Below are 18,576 nucleotides of genomic sequence, written 5' to 3' on the forward strand. Positions count from 1 at the left end.
ACAATCGAACTCCACGCAGCCCATGCTGGGGAGGCCTTCAACTATGCCTGGAAGATGTGCCTGTTCTGGGTTGCCTTTCCCTAATCCAGGTCTTGCTGCTGCTGCTTGTTTTTGACACTCTAAGCTGTCTTAATGGGCCTTGTGAAAGATTTTGTGGCATTTTTGAGGCCCGTGCCTTTAAGCTGCTGTCTTAAAATAGTGTTTCATCATTTGATGATTTTAATATCACTTAATGCATCCTATTTTCTTTTTGAACATCACCTTCTGAGCTCTGTGCTCTAAAAGGTATCCTCAAAATCCCAAAAATGGTAATATTATCTTCCTCAGCACCATTGCATTTGGAACGCGACAAGATCATTAGGCAGGAAAACAGGGAGCCTTACCAAGAGAGGCCATGATCCCCCAGTTCTCCTCCATGATTTGCCTGTGCAGGGCTCTCTGATCAGGATCCAGCAGTGCCCACTCCTCCTCAGTGAAGCACACAGCAACCTCCTCAAAAGTCACAGGACCCTGGAGGAAAAAAGAAAATGTTTCCCTCTCAAGGATAGCTTAAAGTGAGGAGGTTGAGTATTATACTGCAGGATTGAAACTTGCTTGCTGTGAAAACTAGTTGCTGGGGAACAGCAGCAAGAAACGGCTATGGCCCTCCTGTCCTGCTTGTGGGCTTCCAGGAGACATCAGCTCGGCCCTTGTGAGAAACAGGATGGTGGACTAGATGGGCCTTTCTTCTGGTCCAGCAGGGCTCTCCGTATGATGTCAGCTTTCGGGCTGTTCATACAACATGCTAATCAACAGTCAGTGGTTGAGTGTGGGTTGTTGCTGTTGAACCACAGGTTGTTTGTTTAACCGTGGGTTAGCATGTGGTCTAAACCCAGGACATTTTCCACAGTGTGACTTGTTAACTTCCCTGAAAATCCCAACAACAAACCACAGGTACTCAAGGTGGCTTGTTCAAGAAAAATAAGCCACACTGCATGGTTAACTGCAGAAAATGTCCTGGGTTCAGAAAACACACTAACCCACAGTTCAACAAACAACCCATGGTTCAACAACAACCTGCACTCAACCACTGAGTGTGGGTTAGCATGTTGTGCAAACCCAGTCAGAGAGATGTATTCTGGCCCTAGGAGGTGAGCAGGGGACGGAGGCACCCAGGCTGCTCCCTGCCTGTCTCCCCAGTGATCTTTCCACCTACCTGATCTGGTTCTGCTCCATCACAAAGAAGAGATGGCTGAGAACTCATTGCCGGCATCATTCTATCCCCTGCAAGCGACGAAGATGGTAGGAAGGTAGTAGAACATGTTGGTCTCAGAGATTGAGATTACAATAATAATAACAGCAGCAATAATACTTATAACAACACTAATAACAATAATACAAATTTATATTGTGCTCTATATCAGAGCTTATTCCAATTAACCCAAAAACTTACAACACAATAATGTAAACCAAGTCAATAATTACAAATTAAACTACTGATCAAAATTCTAACTACTTAAAACCAATTATCCAACCAATTTGAAACCCAGTTACAAACCGATTGTTCCTCACTCCATTCACCAACACCTATGGCTCTGAATCAAACAAATAAGTTTTCAAGCCTCTTTTAAATTTGTCCAACTCTGGTTTCATACGGAGGTATAAAAGGTGAGAATGCCACAATTGTGAAGCAAATTGACAAATGCCCAGAGCCTAGAGTTTGCCACCTTAGTCCAAGGAGCCACTAACAGTCCAGAATCTGCAGACTGAGTTCTCCTAAGAGGAGCATGCCACACAACCAACTCAGCCAAATAACTGGGAACAGCAAAATGCAGGGCCTTAAAAGTCAAGACAAGGAGTTTAAAATGTGCCCTTCCCCTGCCAGGCAACCAACACAATGCCCTGAGATAGTGGGAAGCATGGGAATAATGGGGCAGATCTAATACAGCACGGCTGTCGCGTTCACAAAGGAGCGACGCGACGGTCAATCATCTACCAGAACCCCAAGATCCATGGCCTCTGAGATGGGGGTCTCTTCACAGCCCTGGAGGAGAAGGGGAGAAACACTCAAGGGATGGACAGGATGATCAGGGCAAAAAGCCAAGACTTCCGTCTTGTCCATATTCACTTTAACCGATGAGAGAACATTTATTTTATTTATTTATTTATTTATTTATTTATTTCCATACCGCCCAATAGCCGAAGCTCTCTGGGCGGTTCACAAAAACTAAAACCAAACAACACACAATAAAACAATTTAAAATATATAGAACATTAAAACCACAATATAACAATACAACCACAATAAAACCTACCAGCAGTACAGGAGTTTAAAATACAGATTTAAAACAGCAAAGATAAAAATTTAGAAAGCTAAAATGCCTGGGAAAATAAAAAGGTCTTCACCTGGCGCCGAAAGGAGTACAATGTAGGCGCCAGGCGAACCTCACTAGGGAGCTCATTCCAGAGCCGGGGTGCCACAACAGAAAAAGTCCTCCTCCTAGTAGCCACCCGCCTCACTTCTGTTCTGAGTAGAACATCCACAACGAGATTTCTAAAAGGCAACTCATCAAGGAAGTCCAAACCTCAGTATTCAGCTCAGGATAAGATTGGTACACCTGAGTATCATGAGCATAAATATGACAGCAAAACCCCAAACTAGAAATAAGTGTACCCAAAGGAAGTGCATAAAGAGAAAAAAGAACAGGGCTCAGTACTGAGCCCTGCGGGACAACAACAGTGAGGGGGAAAGAATGAGAAGCTCTAGTACCCAGGGAAACTGAGAGAATGATTTGACAAATAAGAAGAAAACCAAGAAATAGCATTACCAGAAACACCCAAAGATACCAACCATGACAACAGAGTCCAATGGTATCAAATACTGCCGATAAATCAAGCAGCACCAGCGGTGAAGAATGGTGCTGAGCCTTGGCCACCAGGATATTATTCAAAACTCGAGAGAGTGCCATTTCAGTTGAATGTCTGGCCCTAAATCCTGACTAAAATCTATCAGTAAAGTTGTGACAAGCCAAATAAAGGGCCAGTTGAAAGACGGCAACTCTTTCCAGTACTTTGGACAAAAAAGGAAGGAGAGATACCAGTCGGTAACTGGCACAAACAAGAGGATCAAGGGAAGGTTTTTTCAACAAAGGACAGACAAAGGCATGCTTATAAGAAGTCAGAAAATCACCAGTGGTAAGTGAACAATTTACAAGGCCAGTCAAAGAAGGCAAAAGAAAAGACTCTAAAGTAGAATAAATAAAAGAAGGAAATGGGTCACTAGAGGCTGTTGTTAGAGGGGAAGCAGAAACAATTGCCTGGACCTGCTCCTCTGACACCCAAGAAAACTCAAATCGGTCTGAGTAGGAAAAGGAGAATGAAGATTAAGGTCCACTGGAAAAGCCAAACTAATTCATCAACTGAAGGGGATGATGAAACAACTGAAAGACAGCCACACAATTCTGGAGCCAATGTACTAAACAACTGCCTTGGGTTGCGTGCTTTAACAGAAATAGTAGACTGATAAGGCCAAACAGATTTTTTATCTAAATTTGAAAAATATCTTCCTAATGCAGATTTCAGATCCAATCCCAAACTCCTGGGAAGTAAGCCACCTGAAACACAAAGGACTTACTTCCCAGTAAAATGCACGGAATTGCAGTGTGAGTGATGGAAGTCTAAATACACCTGGGCATTATAAGATCTCTCATCTTTAATTTGTATTTTCAGAGTTCAGTTGGGTAAAAATACATATTTCCCCATTTGGATCTTGGCCACACATCTGTTAGTTTCCATATATGTGTTCTCCAAGCATTGAAAATTAAACATAAGTTTTGAATGGCAGAAAAGGCCGGAGATGAGCATCTTCTGCCCAAAAAATAGGGGAATATAAAAGCAGCCCAAGGATCTCTTCCATACTCTAGAGAGTGAGACCAGGTTGAAATACAACCACCCCCACAATTAATCTTTACCCTGCAAGGCGGGACGTCTGTCACCCTCATGCCTGATCCCCCTTTGCGTGGGACTCTGTCTGGTTTCTGATGGAGCCCTCTCTGTTGCAGGGAAATCAGGTCCCACTTCTGAAAACAGACTCTGTACCTGAAACAGCAATGGAGATCCAAGACTTGGAATGAGAAGAAAGATTAGAAAATGAGTGAGACAGGCAAAAATGTTGGAGGCAAGGTATGGGACATCTCTCCTCAGGCGATCTCCAGAACAGGTTGAGCAATATGTAGAGAGTTTTAGGATATCCTCCCTTACATTCTTGTCCCCCGGATGAAATGCTCTCACCTGCTGCTCTTCCTGCTTCTTGTCCTCTGCCCGGCTCAGGAGGAAGCCTTCTGCCAGGGCCACCGCCTGGGAACTGGTCTCCGCTCCACATTCTCTCACCCACCTCGCCATCTCCACTGGCAGGATGGCCAGGAACTGCTCCAGGATCACCAGGTCCAGGATTTGGTTTTTCGTGTGTTGCTCTGGCTTCAGCCACTGACGGGAAAGATTGTGGAGTTGGTTGTAAGTCTCTCGGGGCCCCTCAGTCTCCTGATAACAAAACTGCCTGAAATGCTGGAGCTGCATGTGTGAGCTGACCATGTTCTCACCCAGGTCCTTCTGCACCGTTCTTTCCCAGAAAACGGCACTGCGCCTGGTTTTAGCAGCATCAGGGTCTCTTTCTCCTTTAGGGCCAGCTGAGTCTTGCTCTGCCATCTTTGTTCCGTGTTCCAAGGAAGCCTCCAAGGGGGCCAAAGAATATCTTTCCTCTTCTGTATCTGGGCAAAGATTGCTGTATGAGGCGATGCTACAAAGGTTCTGTAAAGGCAGGACATGGTTCTGTTAAAGAATTATGATACTTTCAGGACACGATGAAACGTGCAGGACTCCAGCTAGTAAGTAGGTCTTGTCCTGGAAGGAAAGACAGGTGAATACCAAGACTGAAAGAGAAACTGGAGACTTGGGGAGGATGCTGTATGCCCCGGCCATGGGCTGCTAAGATTTGGAGGTGCCAAGATAGTGATAAGCCAGATCCAGGTTTGCTTACAAGGAGACTTTATTGAGTACTTACAGCGCACAGGCATACCCAATGGTTGGATCTGACAGCTTTTCTCAACACAGAGCCAAGGGGTACAGTGGGTTTTATACCATACATGTTAGCAGTGAGGCAGCATGACAGCAGCAAGCGTTCATTAGCATTCATCTGCAACTTTCCCAGCATAGGCTAACGGTACTTGTTCAGAGGGAAAACAATCAGAACTTTCCCAGCACAGCCACCTGTAAACATAGCCTAAACAGAGCCTCACTTCTCAGGCACATCCTAGGCCCTGATGAGACTCAGAGCTCCTTAGCATGGAATGTGCTGAGGCAGTGATATTGACCTTTGACTCACCTTTCCAGCCAAGAGGCCCACTAGCAAGAGAACTGCACTAATAAAGCATTATGGATCTCTAGGCCCCTCTAAAACTACTGGTGACTTTACATTACAGATGCTCAGCCTGAGAGCCACAGACCTAAGTCCTTCACTTGCTTGAGAGTCAGATGTCTCATTGCCTCCCCCATCTCTTGGCCCTCCCTTGAGGCCTTATCCTCTCTTCATCCAAGGCTCCAATCACACACCCTGTCTGTGACACCTTCTGCTGCTGCCATCTTCTCCTTTAGCCTCTCTTACACTAAACATCTTTAAAATTGGTTTAAATTAAGCCTGTCAGACGTCAAAGAAGTATTTGTTGATGAGTTATCTGATTTTTAAATGTCAATGTATTAATCAACTGAATTCACATATGAATAGAAGTCAGACATATTGATGAATACGTACATTTCTCTTTCCTGCAAACACTTTGTTTTACATTAAATAATTAAAAAGACGCATAATATTTCTCCGTGATTTTGTGAAGTAAACTGTCTCAGCAGATGGAGGCTCCATTCCTATCGGATCTAGGAGCTGCCTCATCGTGAGAATTTTGCTTTATCCCAGGACTCCTCTCCAGCCACCTTTCTCTTAAGTCCAGTATTTGGGGTTGGCACAAGATCTTTTGCTGCCTTTAGCAAAAACTGCTACAAGTGCCTCTCCTCTGCCCCTGCAGCGATAAAATGTCAATAATAGTCATTTAAAAAAAGTAAGACTTTCCTGCCCTTTCAGGGCTCCCCAAATTGGCTGCCTCACCATCCTTGGTGGGGCATCGCATCTCCCTCCGTCCAGCTTCGTTTGCTTTTGTCCGCCCTGCCATTAGAGAACGAGGGGAGCGTCTCAGCCACACGCAGAATTCCACCACGGGACCCCCATTTGCAGAGGGCGGGAGCAGTGCCTGATTCAATGGGGAATGGTTTTAGTCAGCGCAGAGCAGTTTAATCAGTGAATCGGTTTGAGAAATTGACTCCGTGGTGCAGGTCACCTCTGAATCTCCCCCTCCCATTCACCAGATCAAAGAGACCACCTGGTCGGCTGAACGGAGGAAGAGGGAATCCCACGTGCATCAGCCGCACAGCTCAGTTCCCTATGGGGTGATACGGGGGGAGGGTCCAGCTCCCCTCCATGACACGAAATCAGATCCCCCTCAGGCACGCCGGGGGTTGAATTTGGGCATCTCCCCTCTCCGGTCTTCCCAGCCCGCAGCCCAGGGACTTCCACTGGCCCCAGTGCACAAGGCTGGGGAGGGTCTCACCTGATCCCACGCAGGAGGGACCGATGCAGCACCTCGACGAAGCTCCAAGGCCTCTTTGCTCTGGAGGAAAAGGCGGGCCAGGAAGAGCCCTTGCGAAGAACGTGCATTCCCTGCGGAGGACACGGCCCCGCCCTACTTCCCAAATCTCTTTCCCCTCTAGGAAGCTAGTTCATTGCTTTCACCCTCCGGAGGCCCAGCGGCCAGGTCGTTTCTCTGCACCTTTCCAAGCAGGTCCGTGGAAACGTCTTGCGTTGCACCGCCTTGGTTTTTGGCTTCCACCAACAGTGATGCTGGCAATGATTTCTCTTTTCCTTTCTGGACATTTTCTCACTTTTGCTGACTCAATCTGTTCAGCCCCTGTGTGTCTTGTTTTGGGTTGTAAAACGTCCTCCTCCGTTTAAAGGCTGTTCTTGCCAGAAGGCTCAGAAGATCACTGCAGCTGTATCAAGGCTGTGACCGGGTTCACATGTAACAAGAGGCCACCATGAATTTCCCCCCAGGGCTTATCGTTGCGGAAGTGGCCGTTGTGAATATTTCTGGGGCGCTGTAGTTTCTTGTTATGTGAGAATCTGGAGTGGATGGGTTGCTTGGGTGGTTGCAAAGCCACCCGCAGCCCTAAAACAGCCCATGGGTTCTAGGTGGCTTGAACCCACCCTCGCCGGGTTCACATTTAACGAGAAGCCGTGGTGGTGGGTGTTTGGATTGCTAAACTGCTAAGGGAGGCACTGAAGTGGGGTAAGTTTCAGGGCTGCAGCACTTTTACAAGGTTTGGTTTCCTTCCGAAGGAAATCAGTGGATGCTTATTACAAAATGGTTCCTTGTCACATTTCAGTTCAGCATAGCTGGAGGGGCAGCTTAAACACTCCAAGATCCAATGCCCCATGTTACATCTCCAGAGAAGCAGCAGGCATCCCAAAAGGCTTTACGGTTTACGAAGCCCGCACTTAGCTCTTTCTCCCTCAGTCTATCCTAGTCTCTCAAACCATGGATGATACCTAGATTACAACATCTTTAGCGTGGATGGGGGACAGGATGAGGAATAGGCGTGCTTTCACCCCATTGAGAAGACTTGAAGAAGGTTGTCTAACAAATTGATCCCATGGAAACAGATCACTGAAATATTCCAGGCTACTAACTTGCACTTTCCCTAACAACTGATGGGCTAAGCAACATCACCAGGCCTATTACTGGAGTCTCCAGCAGTCATCATGGCGATCACTCGTGACTGAGTAAGGCTGTCTTGCAGAGATAGAGTCTTAGCAGTGGGTCTGCAGGTGGCTGTAAAGGCCGATTCTGGATCCACACAGCCTCCCACAGTGAGGACATATGTTTCCAGGTGGAAGGCGTCACGGTGAGGGTTTGCTTGATGTGCCTTCCGCTGAGCTTGTTTCTCCCTTTCGCTCTGTACTCGTGCTTCTTCGAAGTCCATAGCGCCTTTAATATAGGCTGACCTCCAGTTGGAATGCTCATGGGTTAGAGCTTCCCAGTTCTCAGTTCTTATGTTACATTTTTTTAGATTAGCTTTAAGAACATCTTTAAATCTCTTTTGCTGTCCACCAATATTCCGTTTTCCATTCATAAGTTGGGAACAGAGTAGCTGCTTCGGAAGACAATAGTCTCTAGCAGTACATCTGTCTCCGTTCCACTATACATTCCTAATATGGAATGTTCTCCCATATTAGAGGGGGCAAATTTCCTTCCTCTCTGTCTTGGTCCATCAAACCCTACAAGGCCAAGCAACAAAATCCTTTCTCTGGACCTCTGGAAGCAGGAGGAAGGCCACATCATGCATTCAGCCAGCGTGCATTTGGGTTTTGGTTGCAAAACGTTGCTCTCTGTGTAAAGGCTGTTCTTGCCAGGAAGTTCAAAAGGTAACAGGAGCTTCAACAAGTCAGCACAGGACACTGAAACTTAAAGGGGTAGGGGAATTACAGTACAATCTAGGAAGGGTTGTGTACAGGATTGCAGCCTTAGTTCTTATGGGAACATATGCTGTATTTTGTAGTTTTAATTTTTGTGAATGGCCCAGAGAGCTTCGGCTATTAGGCAATACAGAAATGTAACAAATAAATAAATAAACTTAGAAAAACTCTACTGCCCTTCTGAATGGCTAAGGAATGGGGCGGCGAGAAATTTAACATAGTGTATATAGGTGGAGGGGACAAGTAGGCAAGGGCAGCATTGTTGGAGAATTTGGGCGAGAACGAGCTAGAAAGGGTTTCTGGCTCCCTATTGTTTTAACCACAGAGAGAGGGAGAAGGTTGCAGTCTTATGCACACATACCAGATTTATACAAATCTATGGTGTGACCACTCTTCGCTTAGAGGAGAGTCGGGGGAGACATGATAGAGATGTACAAAATTATGCATGGTATGGAGAAAGTGGGTAGGAAGACATTTTTATCTCTCATAATACTAGAATCTGGGGTCATTCCATGGAGCAGAATGGGGGTGGGGGAAGGATTCAAGGCAGATAAAAGGAAGTATTTAATCTCACACCACTATGCAGTTCACTAGCACAAAATGCCCTCAGGTCAAAGAGGAGATTCTATTGAATGGGGGGAGCTGTAGTGTGGGGGAATGGGGATCCACAAAAATCAGGTGGAGGGACCCTCCATGAGGGAGTCCTTCCTGTCATGGAAGGACACTTCTTCTTGGGGAAGGTAGATCCTGGAACCCCAGTCAGCACCACTAGTTTCTGATTTGTCCAAGGTATCTCGAAACCTGTTTTAATTAATTAAAATGTTACCCACCCTTCCCCCAAGTAATTCAGGGCAGCATACAAACAAGTCAAAGATGTATCTGGATGAAGAGAGGGACGCAGTGTGAAACCTGATCCTTGATTTAATTAATTTCTGACTTGGATTCCTGCATTGAGCAGGGGGTTGGACTCGATGGCCTTGTAGGCCCCTTCCAACCCCGCTATTCTATGATTCTAATAGTCGGTGAGCCTCATCAGTTTGCCTTCTGTGAAATGGGCATTTTGTTCAGCTACATGGGGTCAAATATGAAGTTTGGTATTTAGGGCTCAAAGCCCTTGGACTGTTTATTGGGCAAGTTATTTGTCCTTTTTGACTAGCCAGGCCAACATGGCAGCCATTTTGTGGTGTTTCCCATAACAGCTTCTCAAACTTCCAAATGTGCCTACAGGCCCCGCCAAAATTGGGGAGCTCCACTGTATTGTATTTATTACATTTATATAGGTCCAAAAAAGCTGGCTGGGGGCTGGCAAAAGAGGGACAGAGAACTGCATTTCTATGTTGTGAAGTGGACGTGGCTTCCCTCCCCTTGCAGCCCATTTGGTTTCTGTGCTGAGCGCAGAGGACAGACGGAGTGCTCCATCCCTCTGATAGACCTCCTCACTCGCCTGCATGCAGTTCTACTTGCTCCCCTGCATGCAGTTCTACTTGCTCCCCTGCATACAATTCCTGGTTGCTTATGGCTACCAGGCTAGTGTTTCAATCCAAGGCTGTTGATATCCCACCCTTCCTCCTCTAAGGAGCCAACTGTGGATTGCATGGCTCTTCCTTGTCACAGCAGGAGCCATCTTGGAGCCAAGATGGCTGACAGCCAAGCCTGAGGGAAACCTTGTCACTTTGGGGCTAAGAGGCCCGACCGTAATCAGTGCTTGCAGTCACTGGGCTAAAAAACACTTCGAATTGCTAGTCCTTAGTTGGTTTGGTACACTCTGGTAGAAATGCTTTGAAAAAGCATTTGCATTTTGTTCACTAGCAAACCTTTCCTTCCGCCTAAAAAAAGTGGTAAAGATATTGTCATCGACTAAAACGTTTAAGAGGGGTTGTGGTGGAGGGAAAGATATATGAACTGAAGCATGGCTTTGCCCTGGCTTTTTTTGTGTGCAACTTGTGAGATAGGTTGTTTGTTTGTTTTTAAGTTTGCTTATACCTAAATATTTATGACTCTCCAGAGGGGAAAAAACTGAGAGAAAAATCTACATTCCAGACAAAGTTAAAAGAGTTTTAAAGTCCCGTTGACTGTACTGGAATTGACTTGTGTTATCGTGATTCTTTTGTCTTAGAAGGTGCCTTACTTTGACTGGACTGTGCTCCAAGGATGATCATTACACTCAAGTGTCAGGTCTAAACTGGGGTGGGGGGCACGGGGGGGGGCCCTCAGGCATGAGGGCCTCAAAGGGCCTCCCTCTCTGTGTGGGCCCAGCTGGGGAGTGGAGCTGCTGCTCCTTCTCTCTGCCCTTTTCACTGCCTGCACATTTGGAAAAGGGTGAGGGAAGTAGAGCTTAAACAGCAAGAAGAAAGAACAGGAGCAGGGCCAGAGGGCTCAGGGGGGGGAGTTCCCCGATGGCGTGTGGGCCTCAACAATTGTCCAACTATGCTGGCTCCTGATTTCACAGTTGCTCTTCACTGAAACGGAATCCAGATACTGGTGGAATGGCCAGCGGCTATCAGAGATGGGGATGCAGTGGAGGTGAGATGGGGGTCACCCTCGTCCCGGAAGGGAGTTCCAGAAACGTCTGACTTTCCGTAGAGGTATGGGCACAGTGCAAAAGAGATGACTATGATCAAGGGCCAGGTGTAGAGTGCCAGGGGAGTGAACAATGGCTATGAAGTATCAGAAGCCGGAGGGGCAGTGGCTTTCAGTGGACGGAGGGGTACTTCAGGGTCCTGCAGATCTCTTCGTTCCTCCCCATGACTCGCAAAGCCAGAATAAATTCTGCAAAAAAACTCTCCACTTGGAGAAATGCTGCTCTTTTTTGAGGGTGCAGAATTTTATTTTAATTTATTTGAAAAGAGAATGCCACAGAGCTGGTTTTTACCTTTAAAAGCTCTCACCAGCCAGTGCCCAGCAATTTTCATGGAACATTCTCACCATTATTCCTTGAAAATCAGGCAAGGATAACAGATGTTGTTGTTCATTATTTATTTAAAACATTTATATGCCACCCTTCATCCTATTTAGGATTTCAGTGCAGTGTATAATCAATTGTATCACAGTACAACAAAAAAACAGAATCCTTAAGGGCGCAGTCCTACCCAGATGCCCATCAGCCTCCAAACTTGGAGGCTGACAGGCATCCTGTGCAGAGCAGGAGCACGGAGGTGATAGTCTCCTCTGCACTCGTCTCACCCTGGATTTTCTTTAGATGGGCGATTTTGCCTGTCTAGCTGTGGCTCTGCAGAGTAGGAGGGAAGGAGGCTGGTTTGTCCAGAGGGTTCTTTGTAAGCCGGCTAACCCAGTCTCTGCCCCTCCCGGCCCACAGAACCGCCCCCTTTCCCTCCTCTCCAAGCTCATGTTTAGGAGGTTGGAGAGGCAGCTGGCATGGTTCTCTCCACATTGGCCGCAAGGGGGATGGGGAAGGGAGCTCGGGCTCCTGGGTCAGAGGTTGGGGTGCTGCCTCCGGCCTCGGATTCAGGAATCCATGCACCCACACTTCTCCTTGATCTTTCAGGCCCAAATCCAGATGGGAAGCATGGAGTGCCTCGGACCAGCAAAGATGCCCCATGTTATCCTGGTCCTGCATTGTCCTAAAAAGCATCTGACCCTTACCGTATTGCTAGAAGAATCCTATGAGTTGACCCATATCGGCTCGCTCAAATCAGTAGCTGGCATGTAGTTACATGTAATGTCATCTGACCTTGTGAAGTCACATTCCATAACTAAAGGAATACGCATTTGCACAGAGAATCAATTAGGTTCCCAGTGCAACAGAGAATCCCACTGAAAACAATGTACTGGCAACATTCTAGATTTAGAATGATACCCAGCTTGCATGACACAACTTTGACAGTAGTTGCTGCCATAGGCCTTAATGGGGCAGGAAACCCTTAACTTTTGACCTGCTGCTTAAAACCTAAACAAACCCATGAAAGGCACCCTTCCTCAATAGGCCAGAATAAAATGCATTTTCCACAAAGTCTGAGAAAAAATTATGATCCGCCTTTGGCGTAAATTGGAGTAACCCAACAGGTGACATTTTTATAAGCAATAAAATGCTGAGGTTTGTAATGCTTGCTTTACTAAAGAAGCAATCCCTTCCCCCTTTAACGAAGTATTGTCTTGGTTTTGCTGATTGCACATATTTATTCAGTAGCAGAGGACATAATTTTCTTAACGCTTTTACAAAAATAAATAAAATATTTATTAAAGACATTTGACATGCAGTTGACTGAGAAAATCCATCCCACTTCGTATTCTGGGAGCATTTCTGGCCTGCACATCATTATTTTTCACTATCTCAGACCTAAGACAAAAGATTGTTTACAGAAATTTCTTTGTTGTCTTAGATTCAGCACATTACTAAACTCCTCGGATGGCATTCATTTATACAGTATATCTCTTAAGTAGCTCCTCTAATATGAAATATGGCTAGACTGTAAATGATTCTCATTCCATACTTGGTATGGAATGTATTTCTATGGTTTCTCCCTACAGATGAGAAGTTATTAGATGGGAAGTAAGATCAGATTTTATTTTATTCCACATTGCAACCAGTTTTACAATTTCCCCACTCTGTGATTACTGACCATGTGAGTCCTTTAATCAGAACTGAGAGTTACCTTCTTATAAACCTCTTTTGACACTCCAAGTCTTTATTATAACATTTTTATTATTATTATTATTATTATTCCACTTGTATCCCGCCTTTTTTCCTCTTGTGAGGAACCCAAGGCAGCTTACATATTCCTCTTCCTCTCCATTTTATCCTCACAACAACCCTGTCAGGTAGGTTAGGCTGAGAGTCAGTGACTGGCCCAAAGTCACCCAGTGAGCTTCATGGCTGAGTGGGGACTAGAACCTGGATCTCCCCAGGTCCAGTCCAACAATCTAACCACTACACTACATGGGCTCTCTTTCTTTGGTTTCTCTCCTGTGTGTGTTATTTGATGAGAAGTGAGATGTATCTTCCGACTGAAGCTCTTTTCACACTCCAAGCATTTATATGGTTTCTCCCCTGTGTGCGTTCTTTGATGAGAAATGAGAGTTATTTTTTGACTGAAGCTCTTTCCACACTCTAAACAGTGATATGGTTTCTCCCCTGTATGAGTTCTTTGATGCAGAGTGAGATGTATCTTCTGACTGAAGCTCTTTCCACACTCCAAACAGTGATATGGTTTCTCCCCTGTGTGAGTTCTTTGATGAGAAGTAAGATGTTTCTTCTGGCTGAAGCTCTTTCCACACTCCAAGCAATGATATGCTTTCTCCCCTGTGTGAGTTCTTTGATGAGAAGTGAGGTTTTTCTTATCTGTGAAGCTCTTTCCACACTCCAAACAATGATGTGGTTTCTCCCCTCTGTGAGTTCTTTGATGAGAAGTGAGACTTATCTTATGAGTGAAGCTCTTTCCGCACTCCAAACAATTATATGGTTTCTCTCCAGTGTGAGTTCTTTCATGCTGAGTAAGATTTCTTTTCTGACTGAAGTTCTTTCCACATTCCAAACAATGATAAGGCTTCTCTCCTGTGTGGGTTCTTCCATGTAGAGTGAGATGTGCGTTCTGACTGAAGCTTTTTCCACACTCCAAACATTTATATGGTTTCTCTCCAGTATGGGTTCTTTCATGTTTAGTGAGGGCTATCTTCTGTCTGAAGCTCTTTCCACACTCCAAGCATGTATATGGTTTCTCCCCTGTGTGAGTTCTTTGATGAAAAGTGAGATTTACCTTCTGATTGAAGCACTTTCCACACTCCAAGCATTTATATGGTTTCTCCCCTGTGTGAGTACTTTGATGAAAAGTGAGATTTATCTTCTGACTGAAGCACTTTCCACACTCCAAGCATTTATATGGTTTCTCCCCTGTATGAGTCCTTTGATGAGAAGTGAGATTTATCTTCTGACTGAAGCTCTTTCCACACTCCAAGCATTTATATGGTTTCTCCCCTGTATGAGTTCTTTGATGAGAAGTGAGATGTATCTTCTTGCTGAAGCTCTTTCCACACTCCAAGCATTTATGTAGTTTTTTCAATGTGTGAATTCTGCAATGAGCTTCAGAATTTAAAGTTTTCCTATGCATATAGCCCTTATTCTTTTCCTGTCTTTTATGTATTTTTTCTTGGATTGTGAGATCATAGTAGCCATCGCCCTGAGAAGCAAAGGAATTTTTCCTCATATTCTGATTTGCTTGAGTTTTCCTTCTCTGCTGTTTGCTCTTTATACATTTGTCTCTTTTCGGTGGCATCCCACATAGTTCTCTCTTCTTCTCTGCTTCCCACCCATCAGCTTCTGGAATGAGGAAAAGAAATTGGTAAAAGCCTGAGTTAGCAATAGAACCTCAAATAATTGAGCACCCTCAATTAATGATTGTGACAAAAGAAAAGGCTGAAAAGACTTAGAAGGGATGCAGTTCTTACCATGTGTTTAACTGCCTTTGTTGACTGGCATAACTGACTGTTGGTGCGGTACAATGTATTTGCCTGGGACCGTGAAGACCTCGGTTCAGCTTTCAGCTGAGAAATGATATTTACTGTATGTTTCTGGGCCAGTTACCCTCTCTCAGCCTAGGTGACCTCACAGACTTGTTATGAGGCTGCTCGTCAGTGGGGAAAATAATGCAGACGCCAATACAGTTTGGCAATTATTGACATTGCCACTTTAAGAAATCCTTCCCTGCGCAAAGGTGGGAAAAGTAGCAGCAGTGATCTTACCTAACAGCCCTATAGGTTGCTTACGCAAGCTCAGATCTGCCATTACCAAGCAAATCAAGAGTAGCCATATTCAGAAAGCCTCAAGACAGGCAAATGCAAATCTAACCATGAAAGCATATGCCAGCCCTGCAGCAATCTCTCTAAGACAAGTAAATTATGAGTTCAGGTCCTAGACCCCAAATTTATTAGCCTTTCAGAAACTATGCAACCTTGACTAGCTGCAGGCTGAGCACCTCCTTTACTGAGCACCCATCCCAAATCACCCACTTTCACATTTGATATAGCTCCTGTCCGAACCCCATCCTGGGTCCATGCTACTGAAACCACCTTGGTCTCCTGGAAGAATTCAGCCTGCTTTTCAGAGTGTGGCAAACCCCAGAGTTCTGCTGCACTCAGACAGAGAGAAGCACGTCTCTTTTGCATCCCTCCACCCCAGCTAAGGTGGATGTAAAGTGTCTGTCTGGGTGTCTCTGCATGAAGAGAGACTGCAATTTTGGAGAAAGAGACTAAGAGAAGCAGCTGGGATTGGGTTCTGTATAGAAAATGCATTTTGGGGTGCTGGTTGGCTCCTTAGAGACCTCCCTCTCTAGCTTCAGTACATCTGATCTGTCAGGCTTCTGGGATCCTGTGATGGGTCAGTATTATATTTGTGTTTATTGCAGCTCTCAGCTTTCCTGATGATATGACCAGATGCTGATTGTGGTTTTCAAATATTTTGTACTGATGTTTCCCCAGTATTACCTCCTTTATGGATCTTTGCTTAATGGGAAGGTAGGATTATAAATGTTTTAGTAATTATAAATAAACAAATCCTTGTAGACTAGAAAAAGGGATCTGGAGATGCTGAAATATGCAACTGAACTCTGCATGGCCCCTGCCAGGGAGGTCTTCCACTATGCCTGAAAAACATGACTGTTCTGGGCTGGCTGCCGTTCCCTAATCAGTGTTTTGCTGATGATGGTTTTTTGAGACTCTGAGCTGTCTTAATGTGTCTAGTGCAAAATCTTGTGGTATGTTTGAGGACTATGTCTGTAAGCTGCTGTCTTAAAATAGTGTTTAATCATTTGATGGTTGAATATAACTTAAAGCATCTTACTATCTTTTTGAACATCACCTTCTGAGCATTATGCTCTAAAAGGCACGCTCAACATTCCAAATGCCAAACAGCGTAACATTATCTTCCTCATCATTCTTGCATTTGGAACCCAGCAGTATAATTGGGCAGGAAAACTGGGAGCCTCACCAAGAGAGGATGTGATTGCTAGCGTCATTCTATCTCCTGCAAGAGAGAAAAATGGTAGGAAGCCAGTAGCACATGTTTGACTCAGAGACTGAAATTACAATTAGAAACTCTGGGGAAGTAAGCCCCTTGGAACACAAGAGGGCTGACTTCCCAGTAAAATGCATAGAATGGCAATGGAAGTGATGTAAGTCTAAGTACACCTGGGCATTACAAGATGTCTCATCTTTAATTTGCATTTCGAGAGATCAGTTGGATAAATATGCATGTTTTCCCCATACGGTCTCTTGGAGACAAATTTAACTTTTAGTTTCCATATATACATTCTCCAAATATTGAAAATTAAATATATAGTTTTTAATTGCAGAAAAGGTTGGGGACTAGCACACACAAAAATGGGGGAACATAAAAGGAGCCCATGGATCTTTTCCATTCACCAGAGAGTGAGAACAGGTAGAAATACACCCACTCCCAAATCAACCTTTACCTTGCAAGGTGGCATGTCTGTCACCCTCCTGCCTGATCCTCCTCTTTGGGGGACTCTGTCTGGTGTCTGACGCAGCCTTCTCTGCTGCAGGGAAATCAGTTCCCACTTGTGCAAAAAGACTTTGTACCTGAAAGAGCAATGAAGATCCAATGATGGAACAAGGAGAAGGATTAGAAAAGGAATGAGAGAAGCAAAAATGTTGGAGGCAAGGTATGAGTAATCTTTCCTCAGGTGATTTCCAGAACAGGTTGCGCAATTAGTAGAGAGATTTAGGATATTCCCCCTCACATTCCTGTCCCCTTGGATGAAATGCTCTCACCTGCTGCTCTTTCTGCTTCTTGTCCTCTGCCTGGCTCAGGAGGAAGCCTTCTGCCAGGGCCACCGCCTGGGAGCTGGTCTCCGCTCCACACTCTCTCACCCAGCTCGCCATCTCCACAGGCAAGATGGTTAGGAACTGCTCCAGGATCACCAGGTCCAGAATTTGTTTTTTTGTGTTTTGCTCTGGCTTCAGCCACTGACGGGAAAGATCGTGGAGTTGGTTGCAGATCTCTCGGGGCCCTTCAGTCTCCTGGTAGTGGAACTGCCTGAAACGCTGGCACTGTATGTCTGAGATGACCATGTCGTCACCTTGGATCTTTGGCACCGTTCTTTCCCAGAATTGCACACTGCTCCCAGTACTAATGGCATCAGGGTCTTTTTGTGCTTCAGGGCCAGCTGAGTCATGCTTGACCATCTTTGATGCATGTTCCAAGGAAGCCTCGAATGGGGCCAAAGAATCTCTTCCCTCTTCTGTATCTGGGCTGAGACTGGAGTATGAGGCAGTGCTAAGAAGGCTCTGTAATGGCAGGATATTGTTCTGTTAAAGAATTATTACACTCTCAGAACAAGATGAACTGTGCAGGATTACAGCTAGGTCCTGTTCCAGAAGGAAAGGCAGGTGAATGCCAAGATGGAGAAACTGAAGACTTGGTAAGGATCCTCAACCTGAGAGCCACAGACCAAAATCCTTCACTTGGCTGAGAGTCAGAAGATGTCTCAACCCCTCTCCTCTCCTCTCCTCTCCCCTCACAGGTCCATCTCTAACCATTTATCCCCCTAAAAGTACATTCCTTCTCTTGCCTATCCTTTGAGGCCTTATCTGTTCTTCATCCAAGGCCCCAAGCCACACACCTTTTCCATGACTCCTTCTGCTGCTGCCATCTTTCCTTTAAGCCTCTCTTAAATTAACCTACCATAAAATTGGATTAAATTAATGCCTTCAGTCATTTAAACAACTCTTTTCAGATAAGTCACCTAGTTTTTAAATATTTGGTATTAATCAACCAAATTCACATATGCATAGAAACCAGATATTGATGTATACATACATTTCTCTTTCCTTTAGACAGACTTTGTTCTACATGAGATAATTAGAAGGACCCATAACATTTCTCACTGATTTTGTGAGATAGATCGCCTCAGCAGATGGAAGTTCTTTCCTAACCATCATAGCTAGGAGCTGCCTGAGGACAGCATCCTGCTTCCAAGGCCACAGGTTTTGTGCTCCACAGGACTTGGAATTCATCAGTTGTTTTGTGCTGAGGTTTGCTGTTTTCTTGT

The 18,576-nt window shown here is 45.1% G+C and overlaps 1 protein-coding gene across 1 annotated transcript in view; it reads right to left on the reverse strand.

Moving 5' to 3' along the window:
- LOC146355920 (uncharacterized) overlaps positions 1-18,576 on the reverse strand; it is a 49,494-nt gene that overhangs the window by 22,749 nt on the left and 8,169 nt on the right. The window contains 8 exon segments of the mRNA XM_084829980.1: positions 384-510; positions 1,196-1,263; positions 3,951-4,077; positions 4,270-4,785; positions 13,375-14,828; positions 16,494-16,529; positions 16,978-17,104; positions 17,297-17,812. Of these exon segments, the coding sequence (XP_084686106.1) occupies positions 384-510; positions 1,196-1,263; positions 3,951-4,077; positions 4,270-4,785; positions 13,375-14,828; positions 16,494-16,529; positions 16,978-17,104; positions 17,297-17,812 (2,971 nt within the window).

Source organism: Heloderma suspectum, chromosome 2 (assembly GCF_057233095.1).
Source record: "Heloderma suspectum isolate Gila_16-S chromosome 2, 16-S_ref, whole genome shotgun sequence".
In the NCBI taxonomy this organism is placed as follows: domain Eukaryota; kingdom Metazoa; phylum Chordata; class Lepidosauria; order Squamata; family Helodermatidae; genus Heloderma; species Heloderma suspectum.